The 16746-nt window shown below is 37.1% G+C and overlaps 1 protein-coding gene across 3 annotated transcripts in view; it reads left to right on the forward strand.

Annotated features, from left to right (window-relative positions):
• Positions 1 to 2592: 2592 nt before the first annotated feature.
• The window catches only part of SEM1 (SEM1 26S proteasome subunit), a 90112-nt gene continuing 75958 nt past the window's right edge, over positions 2593 to 16746 (forward strand). For all 3 annotated transcript variants that reach the window (XM_065542303.1, XM_074035466.1, XM_005550156.3), the window contains exon 1: positions 2593 to 2751. In XM_065542303.1, coding sequence (XP_065398375.1) covers positions 2676 to 2751 — 76 coding nt within the window. In that variant the 5' untranslated portion in view covers positions 2593 to 2675. The remainder of the gene's footprint in view (positions 2752 to 16746) is intronic.

Here is a 16746-nt window from a genome sequence, read left to right on the forward strand (position 1 = left end):
ACCCAGTACCAAAGTCGCTTCCACATTTTCAGGTATCTTTATGGCAGCGCCCTACTACCCTGTACCAACTGACTACATTAGTTTGTTCTCATGCTGCTAATAAAGACATACCTGAGACTGGGTAATTTATAAAGGAAAGAGGTTTAATTGACTCACAGTTCCACATGGCCAGGGAGGCCTCACAATCATGACTGAAGGTGAATGAGGGGCAAAGTCATGTTGTACATGGTGGCAGACAAGAGAGCTTGTATAGGGAAACTCTCCTTTATAAAACCATCAGATCTTGTGAGACTTACTCACTATCAGGAGAACAGCATGGGAAAGACCGGCCCCCAAGACTCAATTACCTCCCAGTGACTCCCTCCCACAACGTGGGAATTATGGGAGCTACAATTCAAGATGAGATTTGGGTGAGGACAGAGGCAAACCATATCAATAGGGCTGTTGTGAGGAGGATTAAATAAGTAAATACACAAAATGGGTTTAGCCCAGTGCCTGATACAAAGTAAACACTAAATATACATTATTAGAGGGACTGACTTCCTCATAAAGTATTAAAAAGATATCAAGGAAACAAAACACACACTTAGAGACTTTTAGGGGTAACAAGGAGAATCTGAGATATTTTAAAATATATCCTTACTTAATAATAGCTAACATGTATTGATCACTTATTATGTGCCAGGCATTGAATTATGCACATTATATACATAATCTCCTTTAATCTTAACTGTAACTGCAAAAAACCAACATGTATTACAGATAAATTAAGTAATTTGTCTAAACTCCCCTTTAGAAGGAATTGAGCCTGGATTTATAATACAAACTGGTCTGCAAATATGTATTCTTAATATCATTTTCTAAAATTATTCCATGTGCCATGACCATTGAAATGCGAAGTTGCTCATTGTGCCATGTGCCATGACATTTAAAATAAGAAGTTAATGTCTATGGCTGTACCACCCTGAACATTCCCATCTCATCAGAAATAAGAAGTTATTTAAGTTTCAGCATTCTGGATTTCATGAACCAGTACAATGGAAGAACCAGTACAATGGAAGAAAGGGCAGGGGTGGTGGAACTTGAGGTAAGAGAGAAAAAAACAATCTCTCTTTAAATTGAATATAGTTTTAGGGGGAAAAAATCACCATATTGCTGTTGATTTTTTTCTTTTGCTAAGGATTGATACAAACTTCATCATATATCAAATGAACTAAATAACAGGTCTGGGAACTAGAATTTGGGTTTTCTGACTTCTTGGCAAAATCTTTTTTTTTTACATTCTTTAAAAATTATTTTAATTGACAAATAAAAATTGCATATATTTACGGAGCACATGTTTTAAAATACAAATACATTGTATAATGACTAAATCACACTAATTAAGATATGCATTACCTGACATAATTGTTTTGGTAGTGAGATATCACTATTTTCAGTAATCTATATAAATCAAATAGTATAAGAGATACGTTTAAAAAAAATTACATCTAATTGTAGTTCTCAGCCAAGTTTGTTCTACATTTAATTACTCCATTTTCTGCATTCCCAAACACTCTGTTCATTTCTCACATAATATTAAGATGGAGATTGAAGTGGATTACTGCATTTCATTGTGATTTATCCGTTTACATGTCTCTGAGTAGAATATGAGCTTCTTGAAGAAAGGGACTTTGTCTATACATGTTTGATACACAGCTCCTGGTAAGCGGTATGACCTAACATTGTTAAATAAAGGAATGGGATTTATAGATATAATCTGGAACATGTATCAAAATTTACAATAATACCCAATTTGTGTATTATGTATATTCTATAATATTCATCCATATACATCCATATATTATATATAGAGTTCCATGAAGTTCACTACTGTATTCAGAATGATATTCAAATGCTATTCAATTTTAAATGATATATTTTTAGCACCATAAAATGTTACACAAATCCATATTTAAATAGTATTATTGTATAATAACCTGTAAACTAGAGTTACTACACACACATACACACCACACAAATTCTATTTAAAAAGCTATTTACCACAAAGTAATTCTAAGACTTGATTAACACTGCCTAATGGAAAAGTCTGGAGATTGGAGCCAGGCAAAAAAAAATCTGCATTTTGGTTGTCTAGCACTACCTGAGTAATTTCCGTTGCTTCTTTCTGAACGTGAATTTTCTGTGATGTGGAGACATTTAATACCATCCTTAGTGAACTGGCTTAAGGACTGGAGGTAATAATGTATGTGAAGGGCTGATGAATGCTTGTAGTCAGACTGTAGTCTCTCTAGAGTTCCTTCCTCGCTTGCAAACTAAGTAAAGGCTTTTTTGTTTGTTTTACACATTATGAGTCTTTTATAGTCAGGAAAACTACACGGATCCCAACTTTGGCAATTCAGAGAGTCCGATTAACGTGGTAGAGACAAAAATATATATATATATATTTAATAAATATATATATAAAAAACTCGGAAAACGCGCTAAACCCGCAGGGAGCGCTGGGCCGACCTCCAGTATCCCAGCATTCCTCGCGCTGCTCCCGTAGTTCCTTCTCCGAGTCTCTATGGTAGCGTCAGCCTCGGAGGCGGCAGTGACGGTGGCGTTTCCTTGAGGAAGAGTGAGGGTTCCAACTTTCCTGCTGATCTGGGAGGTGTTGGGCGCGGAGGGTCGAGATGTCAGAGAAAAAGCAACCCGTAGACTTAGGTCTCTTAGAGGAAGACGACGAGTTTGAAGAGTTCCCGGCCGAAGGTAACCGCTGTGCCCCGGTTTCTGTGCCGCGCGAACGGTGACTCAGGCCTCCGTGTGGAGGTGGTTTGGTCGGTCGGGCCCAGCTGGGGGCACCGGCGGGAAGTTTGGACTCCCAGGGCCGGCACTCGAGGCGCTAACGCTCATCCCTCAGTGGCGCCCCAGCGTCGGGTTTGGGGTGTCGCGCTGGGACTCATTGGCGAGGCCCAATGGCCTCAGCTTCCGTACTGGGAGGAGCCACCGTGAGTCTGGACCCATAGCCCCGCGTCTGGGATGGTTGGTCCCTTTACTGTTCCTCTGGGTTACTCACCACTTAAACTTTAGTTCAAGTCTACATAACTTCCTTTTATTTTTCTTTTCTTTTCTTTTCTAGAATTTCTTTTCTTTTCTTTTCTTTTTGTTTTAACAGTCTTTCTTTGCCTTTAAACCTTTCCAGAATTGAATTGTCTGTAGTTACGCCAATGCTGCTTAACTTTTAGGATGTTACAAATGAAGCCTGATTAAGTAAGACAGAAGGGTAAGATATTGGGTGCTTAATACACATTATTGCCTTACTCCTGTTCCTCACCATTTTTGTCACTTAACTGTGACCTAACTTAATGCTTTATAAGACCCTACAACTTGACGGGTATGGTGGCTCAGGCCTGTAATCCCAGCAGTTTGGGAGGCCGAGGTAGGAGGATCACATGAGGTCAGGAGTTCAAGACCAGCCTGGGCAACATAGCGAGACCCTGTCCCTACAAAAATAAAATATATATTTTTAAAAATATATTTTTTCAATTAAAAATACACTTTTTTTTTTTTTTTTAGTTTCAAAACTAAAGACCTTTAGTTTTTTTGTTGTAGGTAATAGCAAATTGCTAACATTTCTTGAGTGGCTGCTGTTTTCAGGAACTTGTCTAAGTGCTTTACTTGTAATAGCATATTCCACTTTCATAAATTCCACTAGGGCCTACTTCCTGTATGCCCTAGACCATTCTTTAGATAAACTGAAGCTCAGAGTGAAACGTTCCTGATGTCTCATAACTAGTTAGAAACAATAGAAGTGGAATTGGGACACCTGTTCTGATTGACACCAAAGTTCTTAACTTTAGCTGTACTGCTTCTGTTTGTGAGATTGCTGTTACCAGTTGGGTTTTCAAAATAGGCTGCTTTATTGACTAATGGTTGATGAGTAGGACTTGTAAATATTTACCTTATAAGAAAAGGAGATTACTTTCTGAAGGTGGTAGAAAGAGAATTGTGGTTAATGGGGTACACATCCTGCTGCATCAAGCAATTACTACTTCACTAAAATTGTCCCAAGTTGTATACCCTATCATGATCCTATTGTACGTAAAACCACATAGCTGGAACATTTGTTCTATTTATAATGTACTGTTACTTTGTTTAGTGGAAGAGAACATTAGTGTACATGCTACAGAAACTCGTAAACTAACCCAAAGCACATTTCTTTTCAGTTCTGGAATTCATTATGTATTGTAGGCATTCTTAGTTTTTTGTTTTGGTAATGGATTTATCTGTTCAGTCATGTTTTCTTTAGCTCACTTTCAAGTTGCGTCATAATCTGCCAACATAGAGCTGTGTCATAGAAAGCTGGCCTATTGAAGGTAGGATCTTCTTACTCAAACTTCATACTTCAAATAACATTGTTCATTATCATATACAGGGTGGAATGTTAGGCACTTTATTTACATTATATAATCTAGTTATCACTATCACCCTGAGAATATGGAGGCTCAGAGACAAAAAGAAAAACAAATAAACAAAACTTGCCATTATGTCCAAGCCAGAATCTGAAAGGTCTGTCTCTCTGATCCAAACTTTATCCGCAGTATTTAGCAGAGTGCCTAATACATAGTAGGTGGTCAGTAAATGCTTGTTGAATGAATGATGAATGAACCCGCATTTAAAATGAGTAGTTAGTTGATAATTGACTGCTTAAAAACGATCTAGAGATAACTATGTACCTGATGGTACACTTGATTTTTTTCAGCAACTTTCATCAGCTTTTGCTAGTGTAGTTTGTGCTTGTTCTAAGTTTATGCTGTGAGCAGCAATTTTTCGAAGTGCCAGTAGTTACATAGTAAAACAAAACAAAAAGGTAAAAGGAAAAGCAAAGAAAATATTCTAAGGACAAAAGACTCACAACAGACTGGTTTATTAACATTAAGTTATTGACCATTTATGGGTCTCCTTACAGAATGTTTGTTGTCTTCAGATATAAATGTGTAGAATTAATTCATTCAGGAAACTTTCCATTTTAGAATGAGAAACATTTTTAATGTCTATTTTGTTCAAGTTTCTCTTCTCTGGTTTATGATTTGGAGAGGTTTTTCTTAAGTTAGTGAGAAAATCAGCCCACAAGGTGAAACCACTCAATATTTACTCATGAAAATTGTTCTGATGAATAACAAAACCTAAAGAAGAACAAACTTGGGAAAATATCACCAAATAATTATTCCTTTTCTGAGAATCTGCATTTCTGACATGTTTTGGTCTAGTCAAGATTTAGAGTCTGTTGCTATTCAAAATGTGATCCATGAAACAGCAGACTTGGCATTGCCTGGGAGCCTGTTAAAACTGCAGCATCTCATCGTTCCTCAAACCTAGACCTACTTAATAAGTGTGGGCTTTACCAAGATTCCTAAGAGATATGTTTGCACATTAAAGTTTGAAAAGTATTACTTTGAACAGTGACCTATTTTCAATATTTTGGTATTTGAGTTTTCACTTCAATTATTAATGCCCTGATTTACTTTCAGGTTCTTTCTGTACTTTGGAAAAGTATTTTTCTTGTAAGTATGCCATTGACAAATTCACTAACAGATACAAATTAAAATTGCTGTTGTTAAGGCAGCCTGTGAACATCTCTGCAGTGTATATAACAGATCGTACTTTCAAAGGCTTTGTTGAGTATCAGTGCTCCGAGAGGTTGCCACATGAAAGTCATTACTCATGGTTCGACTAATAGATTTTCTTTTGGGAGTGGGTCTTCCTTTTGGAAGTGGTGTTGCTACATCCATCTTGTGTAAGAATTTGTTTGGTGGGATGTCCATTTAATCATTTTAAGGAAAGGGATATTTTATTGTTTCTTCTCTCTCTCTCTCTCTCTTTTTTTTTTTTGGTTGTTCGAGATGGAGTTTCACTCTCGTTGCCCAGGCTAGAATGCAGTGGTGTGATCTTGGCTCCCTGCAACCTCCCCTCCCCGGTTCAAGTGATTCTCCTGCCTCAGCCTCCCAAGTAGCTGGGATTACAGGCATGTGCCACCACGCCCGGCTAATTTTGTATTTTTAGTAGAGATGGGGTTTCTCCATGTTGGTCAGGCCGGTCTCGAACTCCCGACCTTAGGTGATCTGCCCGCCTCTGCCTCCCAAAGTGCTGGGATTACAGGCATGAGCCACCATGTCCAGCATAGTTTCTTCTCAATAGCCCTTCAGTGTAAAGTGCAACACCTGGAAGGAGTCTCTGAAGGTACAAATGCTGCTTTTATTTTTTTCCCCCATTCTGTAGCCTGTGAATTGGTGCTACATTGGCAGTTCCTCACAATTTTTCTAATTGGTGGGTGTGTAATCTACTGGTAATTAAGCAGGAGCTGTTAAAAAAAATCATGTTTAAGATCTTTGTAATATACAGCCTCCAACTTCTTGACTACTTAAACTGATTTAGAACCGCCTTTATTAGGAAGACATTCAAGGTCCTGGGTGTGATTGATTTTGATATGATTTTGGGAGCTTTGAAATGGTTGGAATTTTAGGACCAGAGGGCGACTTAAAAGCCTAGAGAAGATTTCATTTTTCAAAGCATGTGGTTAGGTTGGTGGTAATAGAGTCAAAAACTGAAGTAGTCTATAATTTATTTAAAACTTTGACTACTTTTTTGTATCAAATTATTGAAAGAATTTTTTAAAATATTTTTATTAGTTTCTCTGACAATTAGATGTGGATTCGAGTAAAAGAGGGAAAAGAACAAGTGCTCCTTTAGATTCTTTTATTCTCTTCCTGTGCCAGAATTGAAAGTGTTTTTTTTTTTTTTTTTTTTTGGAGAGAGAAGCTGTTTTAGAATATTTAGAATGAAATTGAGTTTGCCTGCAGCAGCAATAGCATTTACAAGAGTGAGATTATACTAAGTATTCTGTACTTTTTCTGTATTAGGTGAAATTGCTATATAGTCTGAAGAAATCAGGAGCAGAATACTACCCACCTCTCTGCCCTCTGGCCCCTTGAGAAATTTCTGGATAATACAGTGTTATGATGGGAATCTGTCTGTTGAGGCAGACAACAGACTAGCAATCCCCTAATGCTGCCAGCATTCTGGAAAAAATGAGGCACTATCACCTGTGCCTTAAAAAGTATGACATCTTACAGTGGTTCTTAACCAAGGGAGTGTTTTTGGATGTCACATTGACTTGACAGGTAAGAGTATAGGAAAACTGCCAGCATTTAGTGGGTAGAGGTCAAGGATTTTATTTTCGTGCCTGCATGAGGAAGAACTGCCCTGTGAAAAATGCTATTGAGAAATATTTATGTGAACATCATATACCAACAGGACTAAACATTGAATAGGAGGATTCTGTAGAATCTTAAATGTAGAAGATAGATGTGACCAGTATTGATAGTGTCACACACCATGCTAGTTAATTTACCTAGTGCCAAAAAGGGCTGTTGCTGTTTTTGCATTATTAAATGTAATATAGTAGACATGACCATCAAACATTTAAAATAGTTACATGGTGGTAGCAAGAAATGGAGAACTCATGTTACTAAAAAATTTTTAAGAAAAAATATGTAATCTGTATAATGATTCGCAGAGTACCTGTTGAATGTCCATTTTTGATAATTGTGTGCAAGAAGAAAGTTTTTGAACCCCAGGATAGAATAAGCATGATGAATCTAGGATTAGGCCTAGATTCAAATCTACCGTTCATAAACTTTCAGCTTGTCACCTCATGCTAGTTACTTAACTTCCTCTTTAAAATATTTTTATAGTATATTATATAGGATAATTGTATAAGTAAATGCTTATGGTAAAAATTTAAACTTATGAGTGTATAAATTAAAAAGTAAAAACACAGTTTCCCTCTACCATTCTCCAAAAAAGTTATTTATGCCTCAGTGATAGCCAACGTTAAATGTTCTTTTCTTTAGTATCCTTCCAGAATGTATTTATAAATTGTACTTGTGTATATATATCTTTTAAATACACACACAGAAGACATACTATATATACTATTTCCTCCTACTTGATTTTTATTATTTAATGTATCTCTAGTACATTTTTGCACCAATATAAAAATCTATCTTATGCCCTCATTGTGTGCATCTTAGATAGTCTAGTCCCTTCTTGACAGATATTAGGGTTTTTTTTGGTTCTTTTATATATATATATATGTGTGTGTGTGTGTGTGTGTGTATGTAATTTTTTTTTTTTAAAGAGACATGGTCTTGCTCTGGTGCTCTGTCACCCAGGCTGGAGTGCAGTGGTGCTGTCACAGAGTATTGCAGCCTTGAACTCCTGGGATTGAGTGATTCTCTGTCTCAGCCTCCCTAGTAGCTGGGAGTACAGGCATGTGCCACCTCACCTAATTTTTTTTTTTTCAAATTGTTTTTTAGAGATGTGGTCTCACTGTGTGCCCAGGCTGGTACTGAACTCATGGCCTCAGCAATCTTCCCACCACAGTCTTCCCAGGTGCTGGGATTACAGGTGAACCACCACACCTGGCCTTTAAAAAAAAAAAAAGGAATATGCTGCAGTGAATAACCTTACAGCTTTAGGGTTTTTGTTGCTTGGGTGGTGGTTTTTTTTTTTCTGTTACAGATAATGAATATGTTTACATCTTTTTGTGTGTGTGCTAATCTATAAGATAAACTTCTAGAGAGGAAATTGCCAAATTGAATTGGCAGACTCGTTTTTATTTCTTTTTATAATATAATTTTTATTTTGAAATAATCTCAAACTTACAGAATAGTTGAAAGTACAGTACAAACATTTTTCTCTAAACCATTTGAGAATAAGTTGCCAACCTGATGGCCATCACTCCTGAGTATTTTAATGTGTATTTCTTACAAAGACATAGTCACAAGACAACCATCAAAATCAGGAAATTAACACACTGATGCATTACTATAGGTTTGAGCATCCCAAATCTGAAATCCTCCAGAATCTCCTCCAGAATCTCAAACTTTGTGAGTACCAAAATGAAATTTCAGTTTGGAGGATTTGGGATGCCCAGTTGTAAATATATAATGCAAATATTTCAAAATGCAAAAAAATATAAAATTTGAAACACTTGTGGTCTCAAGCATTTTGAATAAGGGATACTCAACCTGTATGATCTGATCCACAGATCCATTTCAGCTTTCTCCCATTGTCTCCATAATGTCTTACTATAGAGTCATGGATTACATTATCTTGTCATGTCTCTTTAGTCTTCCTTAGTCTAAAGCATTTCCTCAGTTTGTCTTTAACTTTCATGATTTTGACACTTTAGAAAACTATTGGCCAGATATTTTGTAGAATGTTCCTCAACTGTGCCTATTTCCTTATAATAGAAGTTCTACATTATAGTCCTGGTGCTCTGTTCTTATGACATCTTTTTAGGTGGAACATTATTCTCGTTTGTTCCATTACTGGGGATGTTCACTTCGATCACTCTATTAAGGTGGTGCTTGTTAGGACTTTCCATTGTTAGGTTACTAATTTTTCCTTCTAATAGGCAGTTTTGGGGGAGGGACTTTGAATGTATGTAATACAGTATTCCAGTGATCATGAAACTTGTAACTTGTTCATTTTTAAAAAAATATATAGCAGTGTGGACTAGTGGATTGTGACTCAGTAGGTTATAATTTGTAACTATTATTTAGATTCTCAGGTTGTCCCATATTTGAACATGCGGAACCCCTTCAGGCTGTCTTCTGTGTCCTTTTGCCATGTCTCCATTATTCTTTGTGCAATTCGTAGCATTCTGGCACAAGGTATATTCCAAACTAATTTTATACCTGAAGTCAGCCATTTCTCCAGTGTGATTTCTTTTTAGTGGAGAATGGTATTTAGAAGGCAGGGTCTTCACTCTGCTTGTGTTTATTGCTTTTGGGATATTCCTGCTCCCAGACCCTCTAAGTGGGAGGAGCTAGGGATGTACAGGAGTGTGTGTGTGTGTATGTATAAAACCATGGGTTCACACAGATGTCTCCAGTTGCAGTTCAACACCACTGGATTCATTCTAGTTTTTTCCCTTTCTACATCTGTTATTCCCTTCAATAGTGAGAAACCTGGCTTCCATTATCTTCAATGTATTGTCTATTTGGTCATCTCCCTTCCTAACCAATCTTTGGTGCTCCCAGCAGATGCCCTTCTCGCCCCATTCGGGCTCCACATTTTATGCCCGGCCACCCTCCCCTCCTCTAGTGTGGGTGACTTCTTCGTTCTGGCCAGGCTCTGACACACCAACCACATCATGCTGCCCCTCTCCACAAATTCCCTCCTTGCTCTGCTTGGGCTTAGACACTTCATCTTAGACCTGGCATGTCTTAAATTTTTACAGATACTCTCAAGTCGCCTTTGAGAAGGGTTATGCCAATTTGTTTCCATCTACAGTTCACCTTTTCCCTCATAAGCTTGCTACACTAGATAGTAAACATTTTAGTCATTACTGACCTCATGAATGAAAAGTAAAATTGTATCATTTTGATTTGGATTGATTTTTTTAAGTAAGATTAACCGTTATGTTTTTCTCTGAGCTGTTACCATCTTAATACTCACTTTCATTTTTCTGTAATATATGGCTAACAATATTTATTAGAGTCATGAAAGGATTACATTATTGTAATGGTTGGCCTGGGCTGCCATAACAAAATATCATAGACTGGGTGGCTTAAACATCAGAGATTTATTTTCTCACCCATTCTGGAGGCTGTGGAGTCCAAGATTAAAGTGTAGGTCGATACAGTTCTTGGTGAGGCCACTCTTCTTGCCTTGCACAAGGCTGCCTTTGTGCTGTGTTCTCTTGTGGCGGAGTGAAAGAGTGCATGCTCTCTGGTATCTCTTAAGGCATTAATCCCATCATGGGATCCCCACCCTCAAGACCTCATTCAATCCTGATTACCTCCCGAATACCGTCATATTGAGGATGAGGGCTTCAACATAATAATTTTTTGAGGGGGGGATAGAGGGGCAGGGGTACAAAGATTTAGTCCAGAACAATGATGCATATGTAAACAGAGTCTGGCACAAAGTTGGTATTCAGTAAACATTAGTCTCCTGTCTTCTCTCCCCTCTAATGTACTTAGGAGTTCGGATTTTGGATGATGTTTAATATTTATTTAGAATTTGAGCTATGTCTGACATGTATTTAGTAATTTTGAATATATTCAAATTTAAGATTGTTAAATTTGTGAGTTATTTGATAATTGACTTATTTTGCAGTACTAGAAACTTGTAAATTAAAAAAAATTGCCATTAAATGTTTTTCCACAAGTACTTAAACAATAACATAAAATAGTAACATATATTATTTAGGGGTACACACAGATTGGAATGAAAAACCCCCAAATCAAGATGCTGGTGCTTGGGAAGGGATAGTGAGAGGTGTGAAGCAGGACATTAAACACTGAAAAACTCTTTGAAAAACTATTTGGTTAGCTATTTCATTGGTTCTATGGAATGCGCAAGCAGTAAGCAATTGTGGTTTAAGTAGTGTTTAATGTTAGTACTTGGTTGTTAAACATTACTCATTGAAAGATGTGATGAACTGTGAAAACATTGAGAAGAAAATAAAAGTTTCAAAAACTGTGTACAGTTGACCCTTTAACAACATGGTTTGAAGTGTGAGGGTCCGTTTATACACAGATTTTTTTCAACTAAATGGGAAAAGGAAATACGATATTTACGGGAAATGAAACTCACGTGTACAGAGGGCTGACTACCACTTGGCTGACCATGTTACCTGAGTATGCATAGATTTGGGTATACTTGGGCTGTCCTGGAACAAGTACCCCGAGTATACCGAGGGACAACTGTACTCTTCTTCGTAAGTATTTAAAATTTACCAAATATCCTTAATCCTTTGTCTGGTTGTGTACTCTGTTGTACATGTAATGTTTGGTAGAAATTGTTTTGTTTATATTCTAGGACATATTTCTCCACTCACCTCCCTCATCCCACAAGTTGCCTTTCTATGATTACCATGTAATAAAGGATTTATTCATTTGACATATATTTGTTGAGTGTTTCCTATAAATCTGGTAGTGAAAAGTACGGAGAGAATGATATTAGCTGCCATTTATCAGTACTGAGTGCTTTACATACACAGTGTCATTGAGTCTTCATAGCTCTTTGAGGTATAAGTTTTATACCTAGGGATCAGCAAAATTTAATTTACCCAAGGTCACAGTTAATTAGAGGCTGTCCTGAGGCAAATTTGACTTCTATAGATATTTGTCTTTGAACTTAGTAAGTAGTAGTTGTCAAGAGAGAGAAGGATCAGTGGTTTTAACACCAAGCTAGAGTGCTTTAGTATTTTGGAGGGGCTTATCCTGGGGTGGGACTCCAAGCCCTTTTCTCCCGACCCCCAATTAAACCAGAGCAACATTGCCTTTGTTTCTCTTACCTGTTGGGCTTCTGGGTAAGATGTAATTTGGTTTCCTTCAACTGATAGTAAAGTGCAATAGCAGTTCAAAAGAAACAGATTACTTCCAGTTACGTACAGTGTGAGGTAGCAGCCTTTGAATGGGGCTTTCAAATAGGAAAGGGTTTTGTTTTGTTTTTGTTTTTGTTTTGGGTAGGGGATGGAGATTTACTCTTGTTGCCCAGGGTGGAGTGCAATGGCGCGATCTCAGCTCACCACATCCTCCGCCTCCCAGGTTCAAGCGATTCTCCTGCCTCAGCCTGAGTAGCTGGGATTACAGGCATGTGTCATCACGCGTGGCTAATTTTGTATTTTTAGTAGAGATGGGTTTCACCGTGTTGCCCAGGCTGATCTTGAACTTTTGACCTCAGGTGATCTGCCCGCCTCGGCCTCCCAAAGTGCTGGGATTACAGGCCTGAGCCACTGCAGCTGACCAGGGGTTTTCAAAAGAAGGGAAAAGGTGTAGGTGCTTTGAAGTAAAAAATAAATGTGTATGTATATTGTATTTGCTTGTGAAATAGTAGTTGCAAATGCAGGTAGTTTGCAGCCTAAGCATGGAAAGCTTTAAGCCTCTGACCAGTTTGGACTTAAAATCCTTAAGTAGATGAGAAGTGGTTTTTAAAATGTTTCATTTGTTTGTTTTGCTTATGACAGTGATACGTGTAAGTTTCCTTTAGACAATATGCTGAAACATTAACCCAGCAGAATTAATTTGAAAAGGTAGAAAGACTAGAGTCAGGGAGGTTAATTAGCAAATTGTTGAAATAACTCAGGTGAGGACTAAGGGCGAAATAAATTATTCTTAGAAATGAAGTGAAGGGAATGATGCCACAATAGTAAGGGAGGTAGAAGTGATGAAGCATTAGCAACTAGTTTGATACGGGGTGTTGAGAATAAGAAGAAATCTGGGGTTGTGATTTTGCCCATGCATGTCTAAGAATATACATGGTAGAGTTGAGATTGGATACCCTTGACTCAGTAATGTCAAGGGTAGATCAGAATGAGGGTACCGAGATGAGGTGAATCTAGGGCATGAGGGCTTGGAAAAGATGAGAGTAATGGCTTTTGTGAATTTTATGGAATTAAAAATAAAACCACAAATCTACTAGGTTCAAGAAGCCAAAGAAAAAACAAATAAATTTTTAAAAATTTATGCTGGAGAGGATGTGGAGAAATAGGAACGCTTTTACTCTTTTGTAAAAAAAAAAAGCTTTTCTAAATTAGTTCAACCATTGTGGAAGACAGTGTGGTGATTCCTTAATGGTCTAGAACTAGAAATAACCATTTGACCCAGCAATCCCATTACTGGGTTATACCCAAAGGATTATAAATCATTATACTATAAAGACCCATACACGTGTGTTTATTGAAGCACTATTCACAATAGCAGACTTGGAACCAACCCAAATGGCCATCAATGATAGACTGGTTAAAGAAAATGTTGCATGTATACACTGTGGAATACTATGTAGCCATAAAAAAGGATGAGTTCATGTCCTTTGCAGGGACATGGATGAAGATGGAAACTGTCATTCTCAGCACACTAACACAGGAACAGAAAACCAAGCACCACATGTTCTCACTCATAAGTGGAAGTTGAACAATGAGAACACATGGACACAGGGAGGGGAACATCACACACTTGGGCCTGTCAGGGGGTGGGAGGCAAGGGGAGGAATGGCATTAGGAGAAGTACCTAATCCATGTGGGACTTAAAACCTAGATGATGGGTTGATGGGTGCAGCAAACCACTGTGGCACATGTATACCTATGTAACAAACCTGCACGTTCTGCACATATATTCCAGAACTTAAAGTATAAAAAAAAATCACAAATCAGCAAAGAGAACCAATGAAGTGGAACCATTCTGTCAGACTTACATCTTTTTAAATTCTTGATGAAAATAATTGGGTTTGGATTTCCTTTTTAAAAAATGTAAGAGTAGTTATGAATGATTGTGAAGTTATTTTGATCCTTTGTTTCAGACTCTTTGCCACAAATAACTGAAAGCTCACCAACAGCCTGGTGATAAAAACATTGTTTATGAATTGTTTTTTGTTTGTTTCTTCACTAACATTTTTGGTCCTTGTTAGAGAAAATATAGTAGTAAAGTGGTGCAGTGCTAGGTATTGATTTCTCAGTCACTGACTAGACATTAGATCTGCGGGGTATACGCGTGTTTGCATTATGATAACCTACAGAAGTGAAATTTAGAAAAAAACTAATTTGTTTCATACTCCCTCAGCAGGAGCACTTGTAAATTTATCTCAGAATCACTAGATATGGTGCGGCTTCATTATCATACTCATGAGTATAATGATGCTGTTTGTAAGTATTGCTCTTCTTTTACACACACCTATGATGGTGAACATTCAATTGAGTATTTTTCTTTTCATGTAATGTTCTGTATATACTTGCATGTTTTGTATTTGAAGAAACTTGTTTGGAGATTAGGTTGTTTGTATTCAGAATACCTTTATTGTTATGGAATAAGAATTTGATGCTCTTGAAATTGGTGTAGAATAGAACATTTGCAACCCTATTTAGTATGAGTGGAATTTCCTTTTTACTTTTCTCAAAAATGCTGTATTTCATGCCTTTCAGAAATTTTGAAATGTATGTTGCAGAGTAGGGGAAAGTAAGTATTAAAAGAATTTTCTAAGTTGAGAGAAAATTCTTTTTGTACTTAAATGTCAAGGTGATACTTAGGTGAAGTGTGTGTGAGATCTTGGATAGCTCAGATTTTTTAAATTTAAAGCTAGTCACAGATGTAATTCTCAACTAGCCAAAGTGAAGAAAGCCCAATTTGGGACAACGTCTAAAATAAGAATTGCTAGAAACTTACATATTAGGCATCTGTTACTGGTTATTTCCAATTCTGACTTTTTAAAATGTAGGTTTTTTTTTTTTTAACCAATACACATCTGGAGGCATACACATTGAAGTAAATACAGCTGTGGTTATTTACATAATTAATCACAATTCTGGCAATGCATTTAGTGTTTAAGGTAAAGTGTATGCTTTATAAGGCCATCCGCATATTGAAGGATGGCATTAGACATGAGGTATCATATCAGGTATCATGGGTATATCATTGTTTGGTTATATTTTGTCCTTTTAAAAATTATTTCTGGAGTTAACCCTTTAAAACTGAGTGATTACAATTGCTTGATTGTCAGTGTAGTGTTAGAGTTGAAAATTAAAGCATAATTCAGAGATCCAAGAAAATGTCAGCTAAACCCAGAGATTACAATAGTTGCAGCTTTTTCATGTTATACATTGAGTAGAGTTTGTATGTATTGTAACTTACATATATTGTAACATGTATGTATAGTATAGAGAATTTGTAAGTGTTGGAAATACTATTTTGGGGCATTACACCTACTATCACATAAGTTTTTTATGTAATATAGTTAAGTACATAATCCAAGTTAATAAACTCTTTAAAATATCTATCTAAAATAGATTATAGATTCTGGTTTGTCAGTGTTAGCACTGTTTTTCTTAATAGTGCTCGTATTAATTTTAACTGCTTAATAAGTTGTAATAGGAAAGAGGCTATTTCTCAGATTCCTCATCTATGATAATTGGAAGGATGATATGCTATTACATAGACATCAGTGCTTCTTACTGCTTAGGATAACGGTATTAAGGCTACAGAGTTTATCTAGATTTATCAGATAATTAACGAAGAATTTGGCCAGCTCTTTCATCTTTGTTCACTCAGTAGTGTCATAACTATGAAGTACTGTATAGTAATACCAAAGAAATATAGAGCTATTGTTATGAATCTTTTTTATATGTTCTACCTAAAATGTTGCTCACAGTATTCTTTTTCCCCCTCCTCATGAGCCCGTTCCTTTTTCCTGGGACTTTATCTCTACTTTTTCCTTTCCTTTCCCTGCCATTAAAATAGCATGAGATGGTTATTAGAGGAAGGAGAGATGCTTTATCTTTGTTGTAAATGATCATTAGAGTTTAACTTTATAAACTAAAAAAATTGGCCGGGCGCGGTGGCTCACGCCTGTAATCCCAGTACTTTGGGAGGCTGAGGCGGGCAGATCATGAGGTCAGGAGAACGAGACCATCCTGGCTAACATGGTGAAACCCCATCTCTACTAAAAATACAAAAAAGTTAGCCAGTTGTGGTGGCGGACGCCTGTAGTCCCAGCTACTCGGGAGGCTGAGGCAGGAGAATGGCATGAACCCAGGAGGTGGAGCTTGCAGTGAGCCAAGATCGGGTCACTGCACTCCAGCCTGGGCGACAGTGCGAGACTCTTGTCTCCAAAAAAAAAAAAAAATTTTACCATTCTTAAATATTTTTTCCCCTCTCTAATTAGTTAAAAGAAGTAAAGTCAACTTGAAGACATCAC

This window comes from Macaca fascicularis, chromosome 3 (genome assembly GCF_037993035.2).
Source record: "Macaca fascicularis isolate 582-1 chromosome 3, T2T-MFA8v1.1".
In the NCBI taxonomy this organism is placed as follows: Eukaryota; Metazoa; Chordata; class Mammalia; order Primates; family Cercopithecidae; genus Macaca; species Macaca fascicularis.